This window comes from Eutrigla gurnardus, assembly GCF_963514095.1.
Source record: "Eutrigla gurnardus genome assembly, chromosome: 1".
In the NCBI taxonomy this organism is placed as follows: domain Eukaryota; kingdom Metazoa; phylum Chordata; class Actinopteri; order Perciformes; family Triglidae; genus Eutrigla; species Eutrigla gurnardus.
In genome coordinates, this window is record NC_139915.1 from 26,495,834 (window position 1) to 26,510,250 (window position 14,417).

General features: G+C 42.0%; 1 protein-coding gene across 2 annotated transcripts; it reads right to left on the reverse strand.

Annotated features, from left to right (window-relative positions):
- Positions 1–555: 555 nt before the first annotated feature.
- nod2 (nucleotide-binding oligomerization domain containing 2) lies at positions 556–5,839 on the reverse strand. Of its 2 annotated transcripts, XM_084011785.1 has the most exons (11): positions 5,780–5,839; positions 5,041–5,592; positions 4,619–4,736; positions 2,477–4,259; positions 2,274–2,357; positions 2,094–2,177; positions 1,885–1,968; positions 1,728–1,811; positions 1,417–1,500; positions 1,198–1,281; positions 556–1,029 (listed from the first exon to the last, which is right to left on the reverse strand). In XM_084011785.1, exons 2-11 carry the CDS (start codon positions 5,527–5,529, stop codon positions 957–959), a joined length of 2,967 nt encoding a protein of 988 aa, XP_083867911.1. In that variant the 5' UTR covers positions 5,530–5,592; positions 5,780–5,839; the 3' UTR covers positions 556–956. The 2 variants fall into 2 exon arrangements, with proteins under 2 accessions (XP_083867911.1, XP_083867912.1); XM_084011786.1 differs by lacking the exon at positions 1,198–1,281.
- Between the last annotated feature and the right edge of the window lie 8,578 nt (positions 5,840–14,417).

Sequence of the window (14,417 nt, forward strand, 5' to 3'; positions counted from 1 at the left end):
GTTACTCGCTTCGTTTTCAAGCGCTGATTGGTTGTTCGTTACGTTTGTGACAAAGTCCCACTCTGTGGGGTTTTCCCATGAATGGCAGAACACATAGTTAGGTTGAAGTGTAGCTCTCAGGGAAGATGATGCTCTCCAGTGAGGCAGTGGTGGAAGAAGTATTCACTGTATAATATTTTCTTAAATAAAAGAAGTAAAGCTGAATCATTAATACAATGACTCTTTGACAGGTTAATTATTATCAGCTAAATGCATTTAGAATAAAAGTGCAGAATATATGCATATTCAATATGCAGAATTGACCTTTGGATGTTATACATACAGTATAATGTCCTATATTTTTGGGTTATAATGAATTAAGCGTTCATATGCATATCAATGTTGCAGCTGGTTGAAGTAGAGATATTTACCACTGTTTTATACACTTTTGCGATGTCATATATTCTAAGGGGATGTTTTGGATGAAAATTTTAATCTGAAACTAGAAACCATAAAACATACAATATTTCCCTCTTATATATAGTGAAGAGGATGTATAAAAACATACAATTGAAATACATCAAAACTTTTATTAAGTAACTGGAATGGATACAAATTGTGTTTCCATCACTGACTACAGGCAGTTTAGCTACACAAACTGCTTGTTTATAGAAAAGAAACTGTAATACTTTTATATGATTAGTAATAGTACTAGTAGTAGTAGTAATAGCCGTGGTGGTTTTATCTGATGCTATCACCGCCTACGCCTACAAAAAGGAACACAGGAAACGGTGGACATATTTTGTGTATTTGGATAAACCCAGAAAAGCTGGATTTTGATCGTTAAACAGAAATACAGAGATACATTTGAGCAATAACACATTTTACATATCACATTTTAATATAAAATATGCCCTTCAATAAATAGAAACTCTTCTTAAAAGCAATTCACAGTCCTTGGCCAACTTTATACGAAATCAGAAGATCAGTCTCGATTCCCGTTGTGTCATCTCCTCTACCTCTTCTGAACTGAGGTCATTGTTTATCAACCTGTAGTATGAAAAAAGGGCATAAAATCAAGCAATCACAATGTCAGTTCGGAAATGGAAGCAAATACTGAAACACCACGTGTTGCCATACTACGCCACAAATCCACAGTGCAAACAGCCACCAAGCACATGTACTAATCACAGAAGAAAGAGTAGGACAGTTACACACCATACTGATTTCACATGAGTATTGTGTTCTAGGGCTTGCATCAGACATTCCACTCCTGTTCTGGTTATGCAATTCTCTGTCAACCTTTTACAGGAAATAAGAAGGCGGAGAGAAGGTGGAGCAGTTTAAGCACTACTGTACAATTGGTGTTCAAATGTCAAATCCTGTTGATACAAAGATTGTGTGTCAATACAACTATAACTTGTTGCCTCAGCTTACCAAAGCTCTTCCAGTGAAGGACTGTTCTTGATGATGTTGGCGAGAGCACACGCTCCCACGCTCCCCACACCGTTGCCTACCAGGCTGCCATTGCAGAAAATTATAATTATGTGATGGAACTCTCTACAGCTGTGGGATGGTGTATTGCTAAACGGTGCAAATATACATTTGGCTACTTACAGAAACAAATTGTAAAACTGCTATATGCATACAACTGTGATTATTGTACAACTACACAATATTGGGACAGCTTTACATTTGCAATACACTCTTCTTAAATCTGGGGTTTCGATATTCAGAGGAAATGTTACCTAAGCCACACCAGAGTGGTGCTTCTCTCTAGGGCGTTGGCAAGGGCCTCTGCTCCTGCATCGCCTATCTTGTTCCCCCAAAGCCTGAGAACACAAAGAAAGATTATTACGTTAAAATGCACCACAAATAAGATTTTGCAGGACATTTTTTTTTTACCCTAAATACTCCAGTGAATGGTTGTATTTCAGTCCCTCTGCCAGCTGCTTAGCTCCCTCCTCTGTTAGATTATTGTTGCCAAGCCTGAAAGAAAATAAAGACAGTTTATTTGCTTTTTAATTTTACACGACACACACACTCAGTATCATTATAGTTCCATTCCAGTGTCGCATCTGACGAGTGCTGCTGAAAATATTGTATGTGCTGACCTTAGAGAAAGGAAATCCTGCTTGGTCTTCAGAAGATGGGAAAAGTGCTGCGTGCAACCATCAGTTAGGTTGTTGTTGAATAGCCTAGAGACAAACAAACTGATTACAGGGGGGAATTGATTAAAGCTAATTAATTACTTCATAATATTGTTATTAATCATTTTGACAATGCTGACTTACGAAATTTTCCGGAAATTGTCGCACTGAATAACTTTGGCGAGTAGTTTGCGGATTCCCTCATCGGAAATGTTGTTATTTCTGAGGCTGATAATGGAAAGATATAGGAAAATTAAGCATAACATGTATTTTTTGCCTGATAGTAAATGCTATTATGGAAGCATAATAAAGAGATGTAAGGACGAAATTAACATTTTCATACTTACTACAGTGAATTACAAATGTGCATGCAGGGGAGAAGCTGCTCCACTCCAACATCGCCTACAGAGTTGTTGTCGAGCTGGATGCCTACGGGAATCCTTAAATGCTGGAGTACATAGGCCAGTGCGGTGCACTCTACAGGACCAATGTTACAGTAGGTCAGCTTCAGGTGGTCCACCTCCAGCTTGCTGACGGCGTCTTTAGCAATCCGGCTCTCCTGCATCTCATAGATGCATTTGATGAGCCAGACGAAGGCCGGCATTGCGTGCATGCTCTTCTTCTCACCCTCCACTGGTTTCGGGATGGACTTGAAGTGTTTCTGCATGCCTTTAGACAGGCATCTCCTCACCTGTCTGACTCTCTTCTCCATCACAGCCCTAGGGCAGCAGTGGAGCCACAGGCTTTGATGGCGCTGGGACAGTAGACCGGACACAAATGTGGCTGTGATTTGTAGATTCGGCGTTTCGGCTGATGTAACGTCCCCCTCTGAAGCCCGCTCTTTTTGGTCAGTGGAGGGCAAGCAGACCCCGAAGCACATGCTGCTACTCAGACCTGCCTCTCTCATGCTCTGTGGCTCAAACAACTTGGCGATAACTGAACGATCGGTGTTATTTGACAAGACAATGTACAGAGCAGCAAAGAAACATTGCATAATCACATGGAGGAATTCAAAGCGTTTACTGTGGGTGGAGGACATATCTTTGCTTTGTATGAGAAAGCCTGTGCAGATATCCTTCTCAGTTACACCACACGTCTCCAGGTCTGTATCTGAGAAGATGTAGCAGCTGGTTCCTAACCTCTCAAATGCAAGCAGCCCTAGATGCAGGACTGTGCATAGGTGCTCCTGAAGCCACCCCGACCCCGTGGTGCTTTTTGGGGAGCTTTGGTGCTGGAAAAAGTGCTGCAAGATCATGAGGTAAACGTCTGTGATCGTTTGTGGGCTGCCTTCTCCGCAGCCTAGCAGCTCCGTGTGGCACTGGGAGACAATCCAGCAGAGTACCGGACTATGACACAGTCCAAGTAAAGCTGTGTTTGTCTGCAGGGACTCCAAAACCTTAGTAGCCACAGTTGGATCACGGTGATGCTTCCTCACGAAACAGTCAATCCCACTTGGGGAAAAGCCTTTCAGGATGACTTCTTTGCGGAGGTGCTTCTTCAACGCAGGGCCCACCGCCTCTGGGCGACTAGTCACCACCTTCCACACGCCCTTCATTAGAGAACCCTGGATTAAGTTGAACAGCAGTACGTGAACAGGTGCACGCTGGGTGGGGCAGCAGAGGCGGTGCTCATCTGAAAAGCTTTGCTTGAGCTCGTCCAGGCCATCGAAAGTGAAGAGGATGAGATGCGGGTGGTCCAGGATGAACTGGAAAATCTCTTCCTGCTCTCTGTCCGGCCAGCAGCAGTGCTGAAACAGCAATTCTTGGAAAGACAGTTCCTTGTGCTCTGAGTTCAGGTTGCGACAGCTGAACGGGAACAGAAGGAGAAAGTCCTGGAGGGCCGTCCCCCGAGCCCAAAGCAGGTGCAGCCTCTGCAGCAAAGTGCTTTTCCCGCATCCCGCATCCCCAGAAACTAGCACTGTGTCGGCCTGCTCGTTCACCGTCCCCACTGCACCGACTATGTCCTCCAGGCCCAAAGGTCCACAGACATCGCTGCACTGTTGAGCTAGTTCCAGCTGGCCTTCAGTGTAGATGTCATCCAGAGACATGTGGCCGGTCCCTCCATAAGTGCTGAGAAAGCAGGACTGAGCAGACACAGAACTGCTGAGCTTCTTCTGATACTTTAAGACCTCTGTGAAAGAAAGCACATACACAAATAAACTACAGCACATGACACTGATAAATACTGTATATAAAGAAAGGTGCTGTTATTGTCATTATAAATTGTACAACGATATTTCGATGGTCAGATGGAGGGTAGTCCTGAGCCGCTGCGACTGAGCGCGCCCCATGGGCCAGCCTGACCCGATTCCTAAGACACATGTTTTTTATAATGGGAGGAAACCTGAGCACCCGGAGGAAACCCACACAAGCACGGAGAGAACATGCAAACTTAACACAGAAAGGACCTGGGACGGACCGGGGTACGAACCCGGGACCTTTTTGCTGTGAGGCAACAGTGCTGACAGCATGATTATAATAATGACATACCTTTGGAAGGAGTCAGGTCCAGTGGCGATCCCGATTCCTGTTTTTGCTGAATGTACTGCAGAACAACCTCCGCCGCTGACACTCCTTTTGACCTGACATGGTCAAGCAGACGCCTTGCCTGATTGACACGAGCGGCAACGGATTCATTATTGATGAGATGCCAACTGTTCCCCAGTGTTTGTGCTAAGCTAAGCTAACAGGCTATTTCGTCTTTAAAAGAAGGTATAAATGAGCACATTTCAATGTATTTCTTTAGAATGAGAACAAAGGTATTTTACCAAAATATATTTGGTGCTACTGCAAAAAAAATTGAGCAACACTAATACTCCTGTATAATATCCTAAATTGCCAATAAAAAAGGACGTTGTCAAGCTGCTAGTATAATAATGTGAATAAAACCTGGGACATTTACAGTAGCCTACCTGCTGAGAGGGGGTGTGTATCGGTAGACGCACGTCATCACAGTCTGCAGACGTAAGGTGTCCAGATGTGACAAGAGCTTTTAGTGCACCGTCAATGCAGCCTTGCAGCTTGCTGACTAGGCTTGGTCTGTGAGTTAGAAGAGTCTGAGTAGATGTGCTCTGGTATTCCTCTTTTACCTCTAGGTTCAAACAGCATCCTGAAAAAAACGAGAGGCCAACTCCCTGCGCTTCAGGCAGGACCTGTTTGAGGGCAGCGAGGAAGAACCCACATGTGTCAACGCCCTTTGTGTAAACCAGGTCGAGCAACTGTCTGCCGTTGGTATACAATGCCCTGCCTGGCACCTGGATGTTCTGGTAGTCCTCCCACACGAGCTGACCCTGGGACAGCAATATGTCGAGGACCTGCTCCAGATGCTCCGCTGACCCGCTGCTGCAGAGTGCATCCAGGATCTCTGTCCGTCGTCTCAGCACAATGTCCTGGACAGACATTCTGGTTGCGCCTCAGCGTCCATACTCAGGGACGTCCAGCTTGTACGCCTGCTGCTTCCAGTGCTGTTACAGTGAACGCCCACATGTCATCATGTTACTATCAGTCATCACTAGTTTCACACACATACCATGGAGTAACAGTATGACTTTTTTTTATGTTAATTCATACACATTGACCATTCTTGTGTATTTAAATGTTACACAATCATCACACAACTCTTAATAATGCCATTAAAATATGATCACTCACGTTAGAGTCTCGGCAGCAGAGAGCATCTGTCATCTAGACAGAGGCGCTACAATGCTATAGACCAGCCTCTTCCTCATTCCACAGCTGAAAACGAAACTAACTCTGCTGCCCAAGTCCCTCCTATGAAATGAAAACTGAACCTTGCCAGTCAAATGATATGACATGTAATACATCCATCACAATGCTTGCAACTTAAAAGTTAATTTGCTTGTTTTTTTATATATATATATATATTATTCAAAATACAAGAAAAACTGTGTTTCACAGGTTAAGTATAGTTTGCCAATGCCGCCTATTCACTGGGATATGATACCATTACCACATCCTCTTGCCAGTGGTTTCCAGCGCCAGTGCAGTGTACTGCACGTAGGGAGACCATAAAGAGGAATCGTTTTTTAAGAAGCAGAAGCTATTAAATAGAAATGGTTAATTTGATACCTTAACAGGAAAAGCCACCAGTACTGTACCGGAGGGGAATTCTGCAGGTCCACCTGGTCCCTACTGGTTGTAATGTGCTCATGCAACCACCTGGTGGAACTATTGCAATGATAAACCAAGCTGGTTTTGCTCAAGAGGCTGGGACTTTTTTTTCTTCTTGCCTTTTGACACATTTCTTTATTCCCCTTTTTGTCACATTTCTTTTTCATATCTCAGAGGCGACTTCTTCCCATTATCCTCTCTGTAGCTTCTCTTTGTGCATGTTGTGTTCATTTCAGCGGTTTAATTTGAAATCCTTTGATGATTACAAGCTGGTATGACTGGCTTCTAATGGTTTGTTGGAAATACAATGTGATAATCTTTGCACGGAGACAATTCTACAGCTTTATAACAGTTATAATATTGTAGCCAGTGGGAACCTGCAGTCTAGCCAGCATGCTGTGTATCTGATGTGAACTTCAAGATGCGCATATAAAACTCCACCCTGGAACGCATATTGTGATTGCCTCTTACCCCTCACATTCTTTGATGTCAAGATAAAATAAGTGCAAGGATGAATTTTTTTGGACAGTTGGATGATTTGTCATCACCGTTATTATAGCCCCCTCCTGAGTGCCATGATTAATTTATTGTCTTTCTTGACTGTGTCCTCGGGGGGAGAAATCCTCAAACACACAAAGACAGGAGAAATGAAAGACAGACTGGAATAAAACTTTCCAAAGTGAGTTTCTTCTATCTTCCTCTTCTTCTTCTTCCTCTCGTATAAGAAACAGGGCGACTGCACCAAGGGGAGTGCAACGCAGAGTGCTCTCTGTCAGGTATCCTATGTGAAGCTCGAACGTGGAGCTCTGCCATCTAAATCACAGTAGGGGGTCCAGGCTAGTTTGGCTGTATAAGAAAGAAGGTACGAAATTGTCAATAAAGAGAAAACAGATCTCGTCCCCAAACACATCCCTGCGTATTTCTATCGTCTTGTTGCAAAATAATTCTTATCCCCTTGTGCAATTGGAAATGCGTGTCTCTACTTCAGTCGTTTGAACATATAACCTCTTGCATTATTTATGAGAGATTAATGAAGAGATCTTGGGAAAAAAAGCATGGTTGAGAGGGGTCAGACTTCTATACATCACATATCCAGGTACCATTGTTTTTGGAGCAAAGCAATGTTTAGCTGTAGTGCCAGATAATTGTTGTGCTCAGCCTTGATTGAAGATCGACTCATTAATAGGCATCAATCATCTGCTGTTTAAGGTTGTGTTGGGTTTTCCTCTCAAGACAGATTCAACGTGTAGACCCTGGGTCTTTGTGTTCCTCTGAATAGCTTTAGAGACGATCAGCTCATTTTAAGGCGTGCTGATACATTTTGGCCTGGAAGATGCACTCCTCCTCTTGCAGTTTAACGGGCATGAAAAGTAAAGTCTTGCTGCATATGGAGTTTGTTCATTGAAACTGTGGCACTAAATAACCTCGTCCACCATGGTCAGTTTTAAATTGTGCGTCAGTAAATAATGGCATAGGTCCACCTCTCTCTCATAGCTGAGATGGAATACTTTGATTCAAGTCGTTTCATCGCCGTGCATTCTTTCTGTGCCAATATCAAAAGCACATGTGGTGAGCTCAGTGTTGGGCCAGGTGCGCTGATGTACAGAATGTGTACTGATTGGTTTGCCAGAGACACAGAGTCTATGAATTGTGAACTAAATCGCCATGCAAGATGTTATAAAATAATACAGTATGCTCGTGTTCAGAAATAATTATTTATTTTTGCTTCTGCAAATATTCAAAAAAGAATGCATAACCATGATAAAATTAATTTGCTAAAAAGACTCACTTTGGAAGGCATTAATTTGACTGCTGAAGTATTTTTATACTATGGATTCTGTCCCCCTTCTGTTTTTAAATAACCAATCTTACTCAACCCTTTCAAATGGTTAATTATAAGAGGCACAGTATAAGATACCTATGAATTCCATATTCATTGTTTTTCAAAATGTATATTCATATCAATTTCAGTGATCTCCATTGCACAATGGTAGAGTTGACATAGTAATTGCAATGCAATGCAACACCTTCAAGATATCATTTTATTGAATCAGTTATAGATAAAAAAAAATGATGCAACAAAAATGTGATAACTCTTCCAATGTTGCCAAATAAGAAAGCTGAATTATCTCACCTTCCTCTGAGGCAGGGAGGTGACAAATAAAGGTGGATTGCCTCTTTTCATTAACGGATACGCTAACAGCGAAAAGATCGCTATGTCCACCAATGTTCAAGTCTCATACCAACTCATACTTTGGAAGGGTGAGTGTTTAATTAGAAAAGGCTTCCCCAAACCACAAGGAGAGGTATCCAACAGGGGAAGTTGGATGGCATCACACACCGTGCATGACCACGTGTGTGTGGGTGTCAATCAGTATTTAATTGACGGGAAGATTAAAGCTCACTTCTGAGAGCCCCCTTTTTTTCAAGGGCGGCCGAGTTGAAGGAGTCTGGTCTCCAGCGTCTGCGAGGGGTTCGGGGTGCTGCGCTCAAGGTTAGCGCGGGCGCCCCGCTGAGCGCGCGCTGTCTGAGATGGGTCCTACTTGTTGGACATTCATTATCAAACTCTGTTTGCTCCTTTCATCTGCAGCTCTCTGCAGCACTCAACGTAAACTACAGAGGCACCTTGCAGCTTGACATCTCTCCATTCACTCTGTACCTTAAACAGCATGCTGCCACATCAAAGAGCCACGGCTGCCTTTGATGTTGCAAAAAGAAAGAGCTCCAATGATCTACTAAAAACCAATGCAACTTTCTGGAGCCTTGTTTTATTCTTTTGCTATCTCCAGAAGTCTGGAGCCGGGCTCTAGATGTTTGGAGAGCTGATTTTTGGAAAAGTTGAATTTCGCTCTTTGCAGAATGACGTGAATGGACGACTGGTTAAAGGACAGTGCACTACCTTTTACATTGCAGTGGTGAGAAGCTCGTTTTTGGTGACAACCTTCTTACAGTGAGTGTAAGTTGAAGGGTGTTGTCCTAAAGTTTCAGGTTTCAAGTGAATGTAAAACAGCAAACCAAAAACATCCATCAATGTTTTCTAAAAGTGCTTATAAGACAGTGGGTCAACATGTTCCTTTATTATGTAACGCATGCCAAAACGTGATGCTCGCAAATTACCAATACATTTTTCTTCTTATAGTGAACAAACTCGATAAAAAGGCCAAACCATCTCCCAACACTCCCACTTCCCTCGCCTGTCTGTGGTTCTCACTGCATTTATTGCTACTGAAGAGGTAAATCCTTAAAGGAGCAATATACCTGAGCAGAGAATAAAGTTGCTCTCCCTCTGTGTGTGTTGTGATTTTAGCTTCTCTTTGCTTTCTTGACATAGCTAGGATCATGTGTGCTTTACGTGTGTGATCGTGCCCCACTGACTAACTTACGACCATCGCTCACTACTCAAATGCGGCGGTTACGTAATGCCGTTGTGACCAGTTGTTAACACTGTTAACTCTCTCGGCACATTTGCCCCAGTTTGTACTGTTAGCGCCATTAGCAACAGGCCACAGGCTCAGGCATCGCCATGTTGAGAGGCAACCGAATTGCTCACGATCTCATAATTCCCTTCGTAATTCCCTAAAACAACAGGCAACTGTAGTTTTCAGCCTACATTAATCAAACATGAGTAAAGTACATTTGATGGCAACTATTTTTAGCAGCAGAGTAGTACATATATGATGCCCTAGTTTGTATTTACAGCAGCAGGTCACTGTGTATGTGGGATTGATAGTTTCTGCAACAACAATGGAGCTCAACAGCAGAGAGGAATAAGCTACACCAGGCTTTGGAGTCTTTTGGATTTTTTTTTTTTTTTTTTTTTTGGGTGGGGGTCAATTTGTTGCTGGTTTGGTCTTTTTAAGGGATTTGTTGACCAGAAGAAATAATAGCCTTGAATGAAAAAGGAAGTGCAATCAAGTTGTGGAGAAACAGTCTACGAGGAAGTGGTCACATTTTCTCTGGTTTCAGTAAAAAGATCACACAAACACATGAAACTTCTGTCTTCAATCGACCTAAAAGTACTCGACTTGGAAATGTTTGTCTTTTTATTCTATTCAGTTTATTTGAAGCATGTTTAGCTTTTTATCTTAAAAGGACCATGACATTTTACAAATAACAAATGCTTTTGCTTTGCTTCTCCCTGCTGTTTGATGACACAGCAAGATGAAAAATCTCTCCTGGACAAAAAATGGTGCTTTTGTGGTTCAGTTGCCTGTCATTATTCTGAGGGATCATAAAAAACAAAAACATTAAGCAAAACAATTTGCTATTTCTTTTACTTGTGGTGCATGTTGAGTCACTTAATAAATTGACTCCAGCTATGAGTGATTTCTTTTTAAATGTTTACACATATTTAGAGGGCATGAAATTAAAGATACTCACCATTCGTGAAGATCAAAAAGGACCAAAAAGATGAATAACTTCATCCGCCACAGCTTCAGAAGCAGCTTCTTTCGCCAAAGCCAGCATAATGATTATAGGGTGGGTTTAATCCTGCTAATTATAATTTCATCAGATATAACGTGGGAAATGTTGACAATGAAAAGTGACATTTAATGCAATCAGCTGGAAGGCCGGGCACACTGAACTTTAGCACTTTGTCAGCTTGTTTCCTAATTGAATGAACTTGACGATAATTGAAGTGTTTTATTTTTGCCCTTCTTTCCACACATAAAAGACCGCCATGCCAATTAGCTTTAATTCTTCCCATCCCCTCGCTTTTTTCCACGCTCTTGAGTAGGCAGCAACCTGCATATTCTGATCATTTGCATTATCCAAAGCAAATCTACTTTGAAGTCCTGAGATTCTGTAAGAAAAAGGATCCACTTATCCCACATGAAAAAATGTTCAAAGCTCATAAATTCACTGGAACAGATGTACATTATCATTGGATTTGCCTTTTTTTTTCTCTTTGCTCCTGTATTGGTAATAGACTACCTCATGTCCTTCTCATCCTCAGTGTTTAGCATCTTGCCTTTACAGAAGCTTGCACCCTGCTGTGCCAATCCACACTTCAAAGCCCTCTGCCTATCTGCTGGAAACAAAGCACACAGAACATATTATGGCAGCTTCTCATTTCCCTATATTTAAGTCAATATCATTGCTTCCTTTTTTCTTTTTTTTTGCCAGTGGCAACACAGCGATAGGGTTTATTTCTGCACAAAGAGGCCATTCCCTGTAACCCGTCTCCCAACAACACAAATACAACACGGTACACATGCACAGGAAAGGTTTATCCCATTATAGTCCTGAATAATGTTGCATTTTTTCCACGACAGTGACCAAGATGCTGGCTCTAAATATTGAAAAGCCATAGATGTGGCTATTATTCTCTGCATAAAATGACATGTAACCATAAAGCACAGAGCCTGTGATTGTCCGTTGCATATTTCAAGAATCGTTGAATTTGCTCTGCTTCACACCGGGTGCTAGTATTGCCGGGGACCCAAGGGTGGGCTGTGTAGAAGTTAGAAACGCAACCATTTCAAAATAAAAATGTTAAATCCAGAAGTCATTTTTACGGTTTGGCCACATGATATTTGGCTTCAAAGCCTGTCACTGTTTCTGGTGGCTCGCAGGAACAAGCGTATCTGTAAATCAGCAGATAATTCTTTCATTACTTATTTAATTCATTATGTCCTAATAAATAGTTATTTTTGTGCTGTTCATGTGAACACGCCCGAAGCCGAGGAGGAGGTTGAAGTTGGATTCTGCAGATGAGGCTAAATTTACACCCAGGAAGTTGACCTTTGTTGGCCTCATGTGCCACTGAGCAACTTTCAGGAGAATGAATGGGGGCCCCTCTCCAACGCTGGATCCAGTTCTCTTATACTCTGAAATCCTATTCGAGTGGCAGGACAGAGACACATCTGTAGCGATCGGATTGGAATCGCATTTCAAACTACAATCAAATCTATATACAGTAAAATCCTACTGTGTTAAACTCCTCCACCTTGATTAACTTGTTACGTATAATTACACCACACAGTTTGTACCATGATATAAACGATATATCCTCTTAGGCGCTCGTGGAGTTATTAATTAATTACAATGTTCATATTGTAGCATTAAATACCTCTGTGCTGTCTCTAGGAGAGCATTACTCCCCTCACTGCTGCTCTTTATTTTCTTCAGTGAACGGCATTCAGCCCTCTGGAGGATGATTCTCACAGTAATTGCTCACTCTAACTGCTGTGGGTAGTGCTGATCTATAAATGAACACGTGCCCTGTGCTCGGACGGTAACTTCCCGTGTTACTACTGACCTTTGTTCACTTTATGGAGAATTAAGGAATGCCTCAACACCTACAGATCTTTTGTCCTCTCAAAGCTTGTGGCGTTGGACTCACATCGACCTCAGAGCTGCAGAGAAACTCTGAGATGCTCTCAAACTTCAATAATCCTCTCTGGTTCACATAAACACCAGGGTTAGACTTTACCTGGGCTAAACCAAAACCAAAACTTCTAACTCATTGTACCCCAAAACGACTTACAGAAGGCCCCCCAAAATATGCAATTAAACTGTGTACGGCTTACTGTGTACTTCTACATCAGAGGAACACATTGTAGTACTACATTTACTGACAGAGAAATGTTACTGGTTTCATGGTAGATGCTGATTTGAATAACTACATATAACGAATCAAATATAATGCATTATTAATCATGCATCTAGTAATGACATCGTCATAGTTTTACTTCAGAAAGTTTTGAATAGGCATACTTCTTCTACCACTGCCGGTTGGTAAAATATTAGTCACCAGCTTTCATATTACCACTCCAGTTATTAAAGTATTTATAAATTTAAATCAAGTCATACACCGGGGAAATACCATCTGACTCACGGGGGGAAAACACACCCAAGTGGTGTCTTAAACACGTTCGCACCTCGATTCTGCTTCCGGTTTGCTCTCAGCTCGTGTTGACTCCAGGGAAGGAAGAGCTGTTGTAAAGTGAACTGCAGTCACCAGATTACACAGAGCACCGCTCACTTGTTATATTCAAAGTGTATTAATATTGAACACAAACTGCAACAAATGCAGAAAAAGAAATTGCTTCCTCGGCTCCCCAGCTTTACACCTGCCAAGTGTGAAGTAGATCAGATGAGCGATTTTCATTCATTGCTTTTTAGTTAGATGTGATTTCAAAGCAAATGGGATTAATCTAAATCCTGCGTGAGTGTAGTATGTGATTATTTTTCCCGTCACTGCATAAATCCCATTTGGCAGCTTTAAATGAAACTCAGTGTTTTCGACCCCTTTGGCCCGCTCTACTTAAGGTTACACTACAGTATGTTAGGGTTCCCTGTTTTTCTTTAATGAAACTGCAGTTCTTGAGCAACAGTTAACATCTTCCTCTGCAAATCTCATGCACCACATGATATGTTAAGGTATGAGGAGGATAAGGAGAATAAGGTCTGAACTTCCAGCAAAGAGAACGGTCTACTGAAGTGTTCAAAATACAGTAATGAAGTGTGGAACATCTTTCTCCACAAATCCAAAGCAAACTTCAGCTCGATCTGGTAAAACACATTCTACAGCCCCTCACTCTTTCACCTCACACACTTACGAGGACTCCCGAAAGCAAAGAGATTGAACAGCAGAGACGGACTTACAGATGAGAGGAAGGACAGTGTCTCCAGCGCTGTCGTTTCAAAAGGCGTGAATGCATTATCCAGCCGTTACTCTGCACTGGAGAAGAAAATCTCCATGAACACCAAGGCTATTACCAACATATGTGAAGAGTTGAAAGGAGCGCAGATCAAAGTCAAAGTAAAAAAAAAATGAAGAAAATGTTAAAAAAGAAAAAAGTCTCATGCCAAGCTACAGAGAAAAAAGGATGCAGGAGGATACAGTAGAAAATGTCCCCTTTGGCTATACGGCATGAGAGACTCGCAATGAAGATGCAAGGCAAGAAGTTTTTTGAGTTTCTTTTTTTTTTTTCAAAGATCACTGCAGAGGACAAAGAGAATCCAGCACACAAATCTGCATTTCACACAACAACAATGTCACCAATTCAACATCAGGAATCCTGCGAGTCAGAAAGAAAACATCAAGTAAAGAAAGTTTGTGGTTTGAGAATCTCATGAAGTACCTTCACCTTAGTAGATCAAATGAGGACCATCGCTCCAACTTGTGTGTTTTCTAGGATGTAAAAGTCAC

Excerpts from the sequence above, each read along its gene's own strand:
- nod2 (XM_084011785.1), bottom strand. The coding sequence starts at position 5,529 with ATGTCTGTCCAGGACATTGTGCTGAGACGACGGACAGAGATCCTGGAT. Across the intron at positions 1,969-2,093 it reads CAGGATTTCCTTTCTCTAAG|GCTTGGCAACAATAATCTAA; the intron begins GTCAGCACATAC and ends ATTTTCTTTCAG. Across the intron at positions 1,282-1,416 it reads CCTTCACTGGAAGAGCTTTG|GTTGACAGAGAATTGCATAA; the intron begins GTAAGCTGAGGC and ends TTCCTGTAAAAG.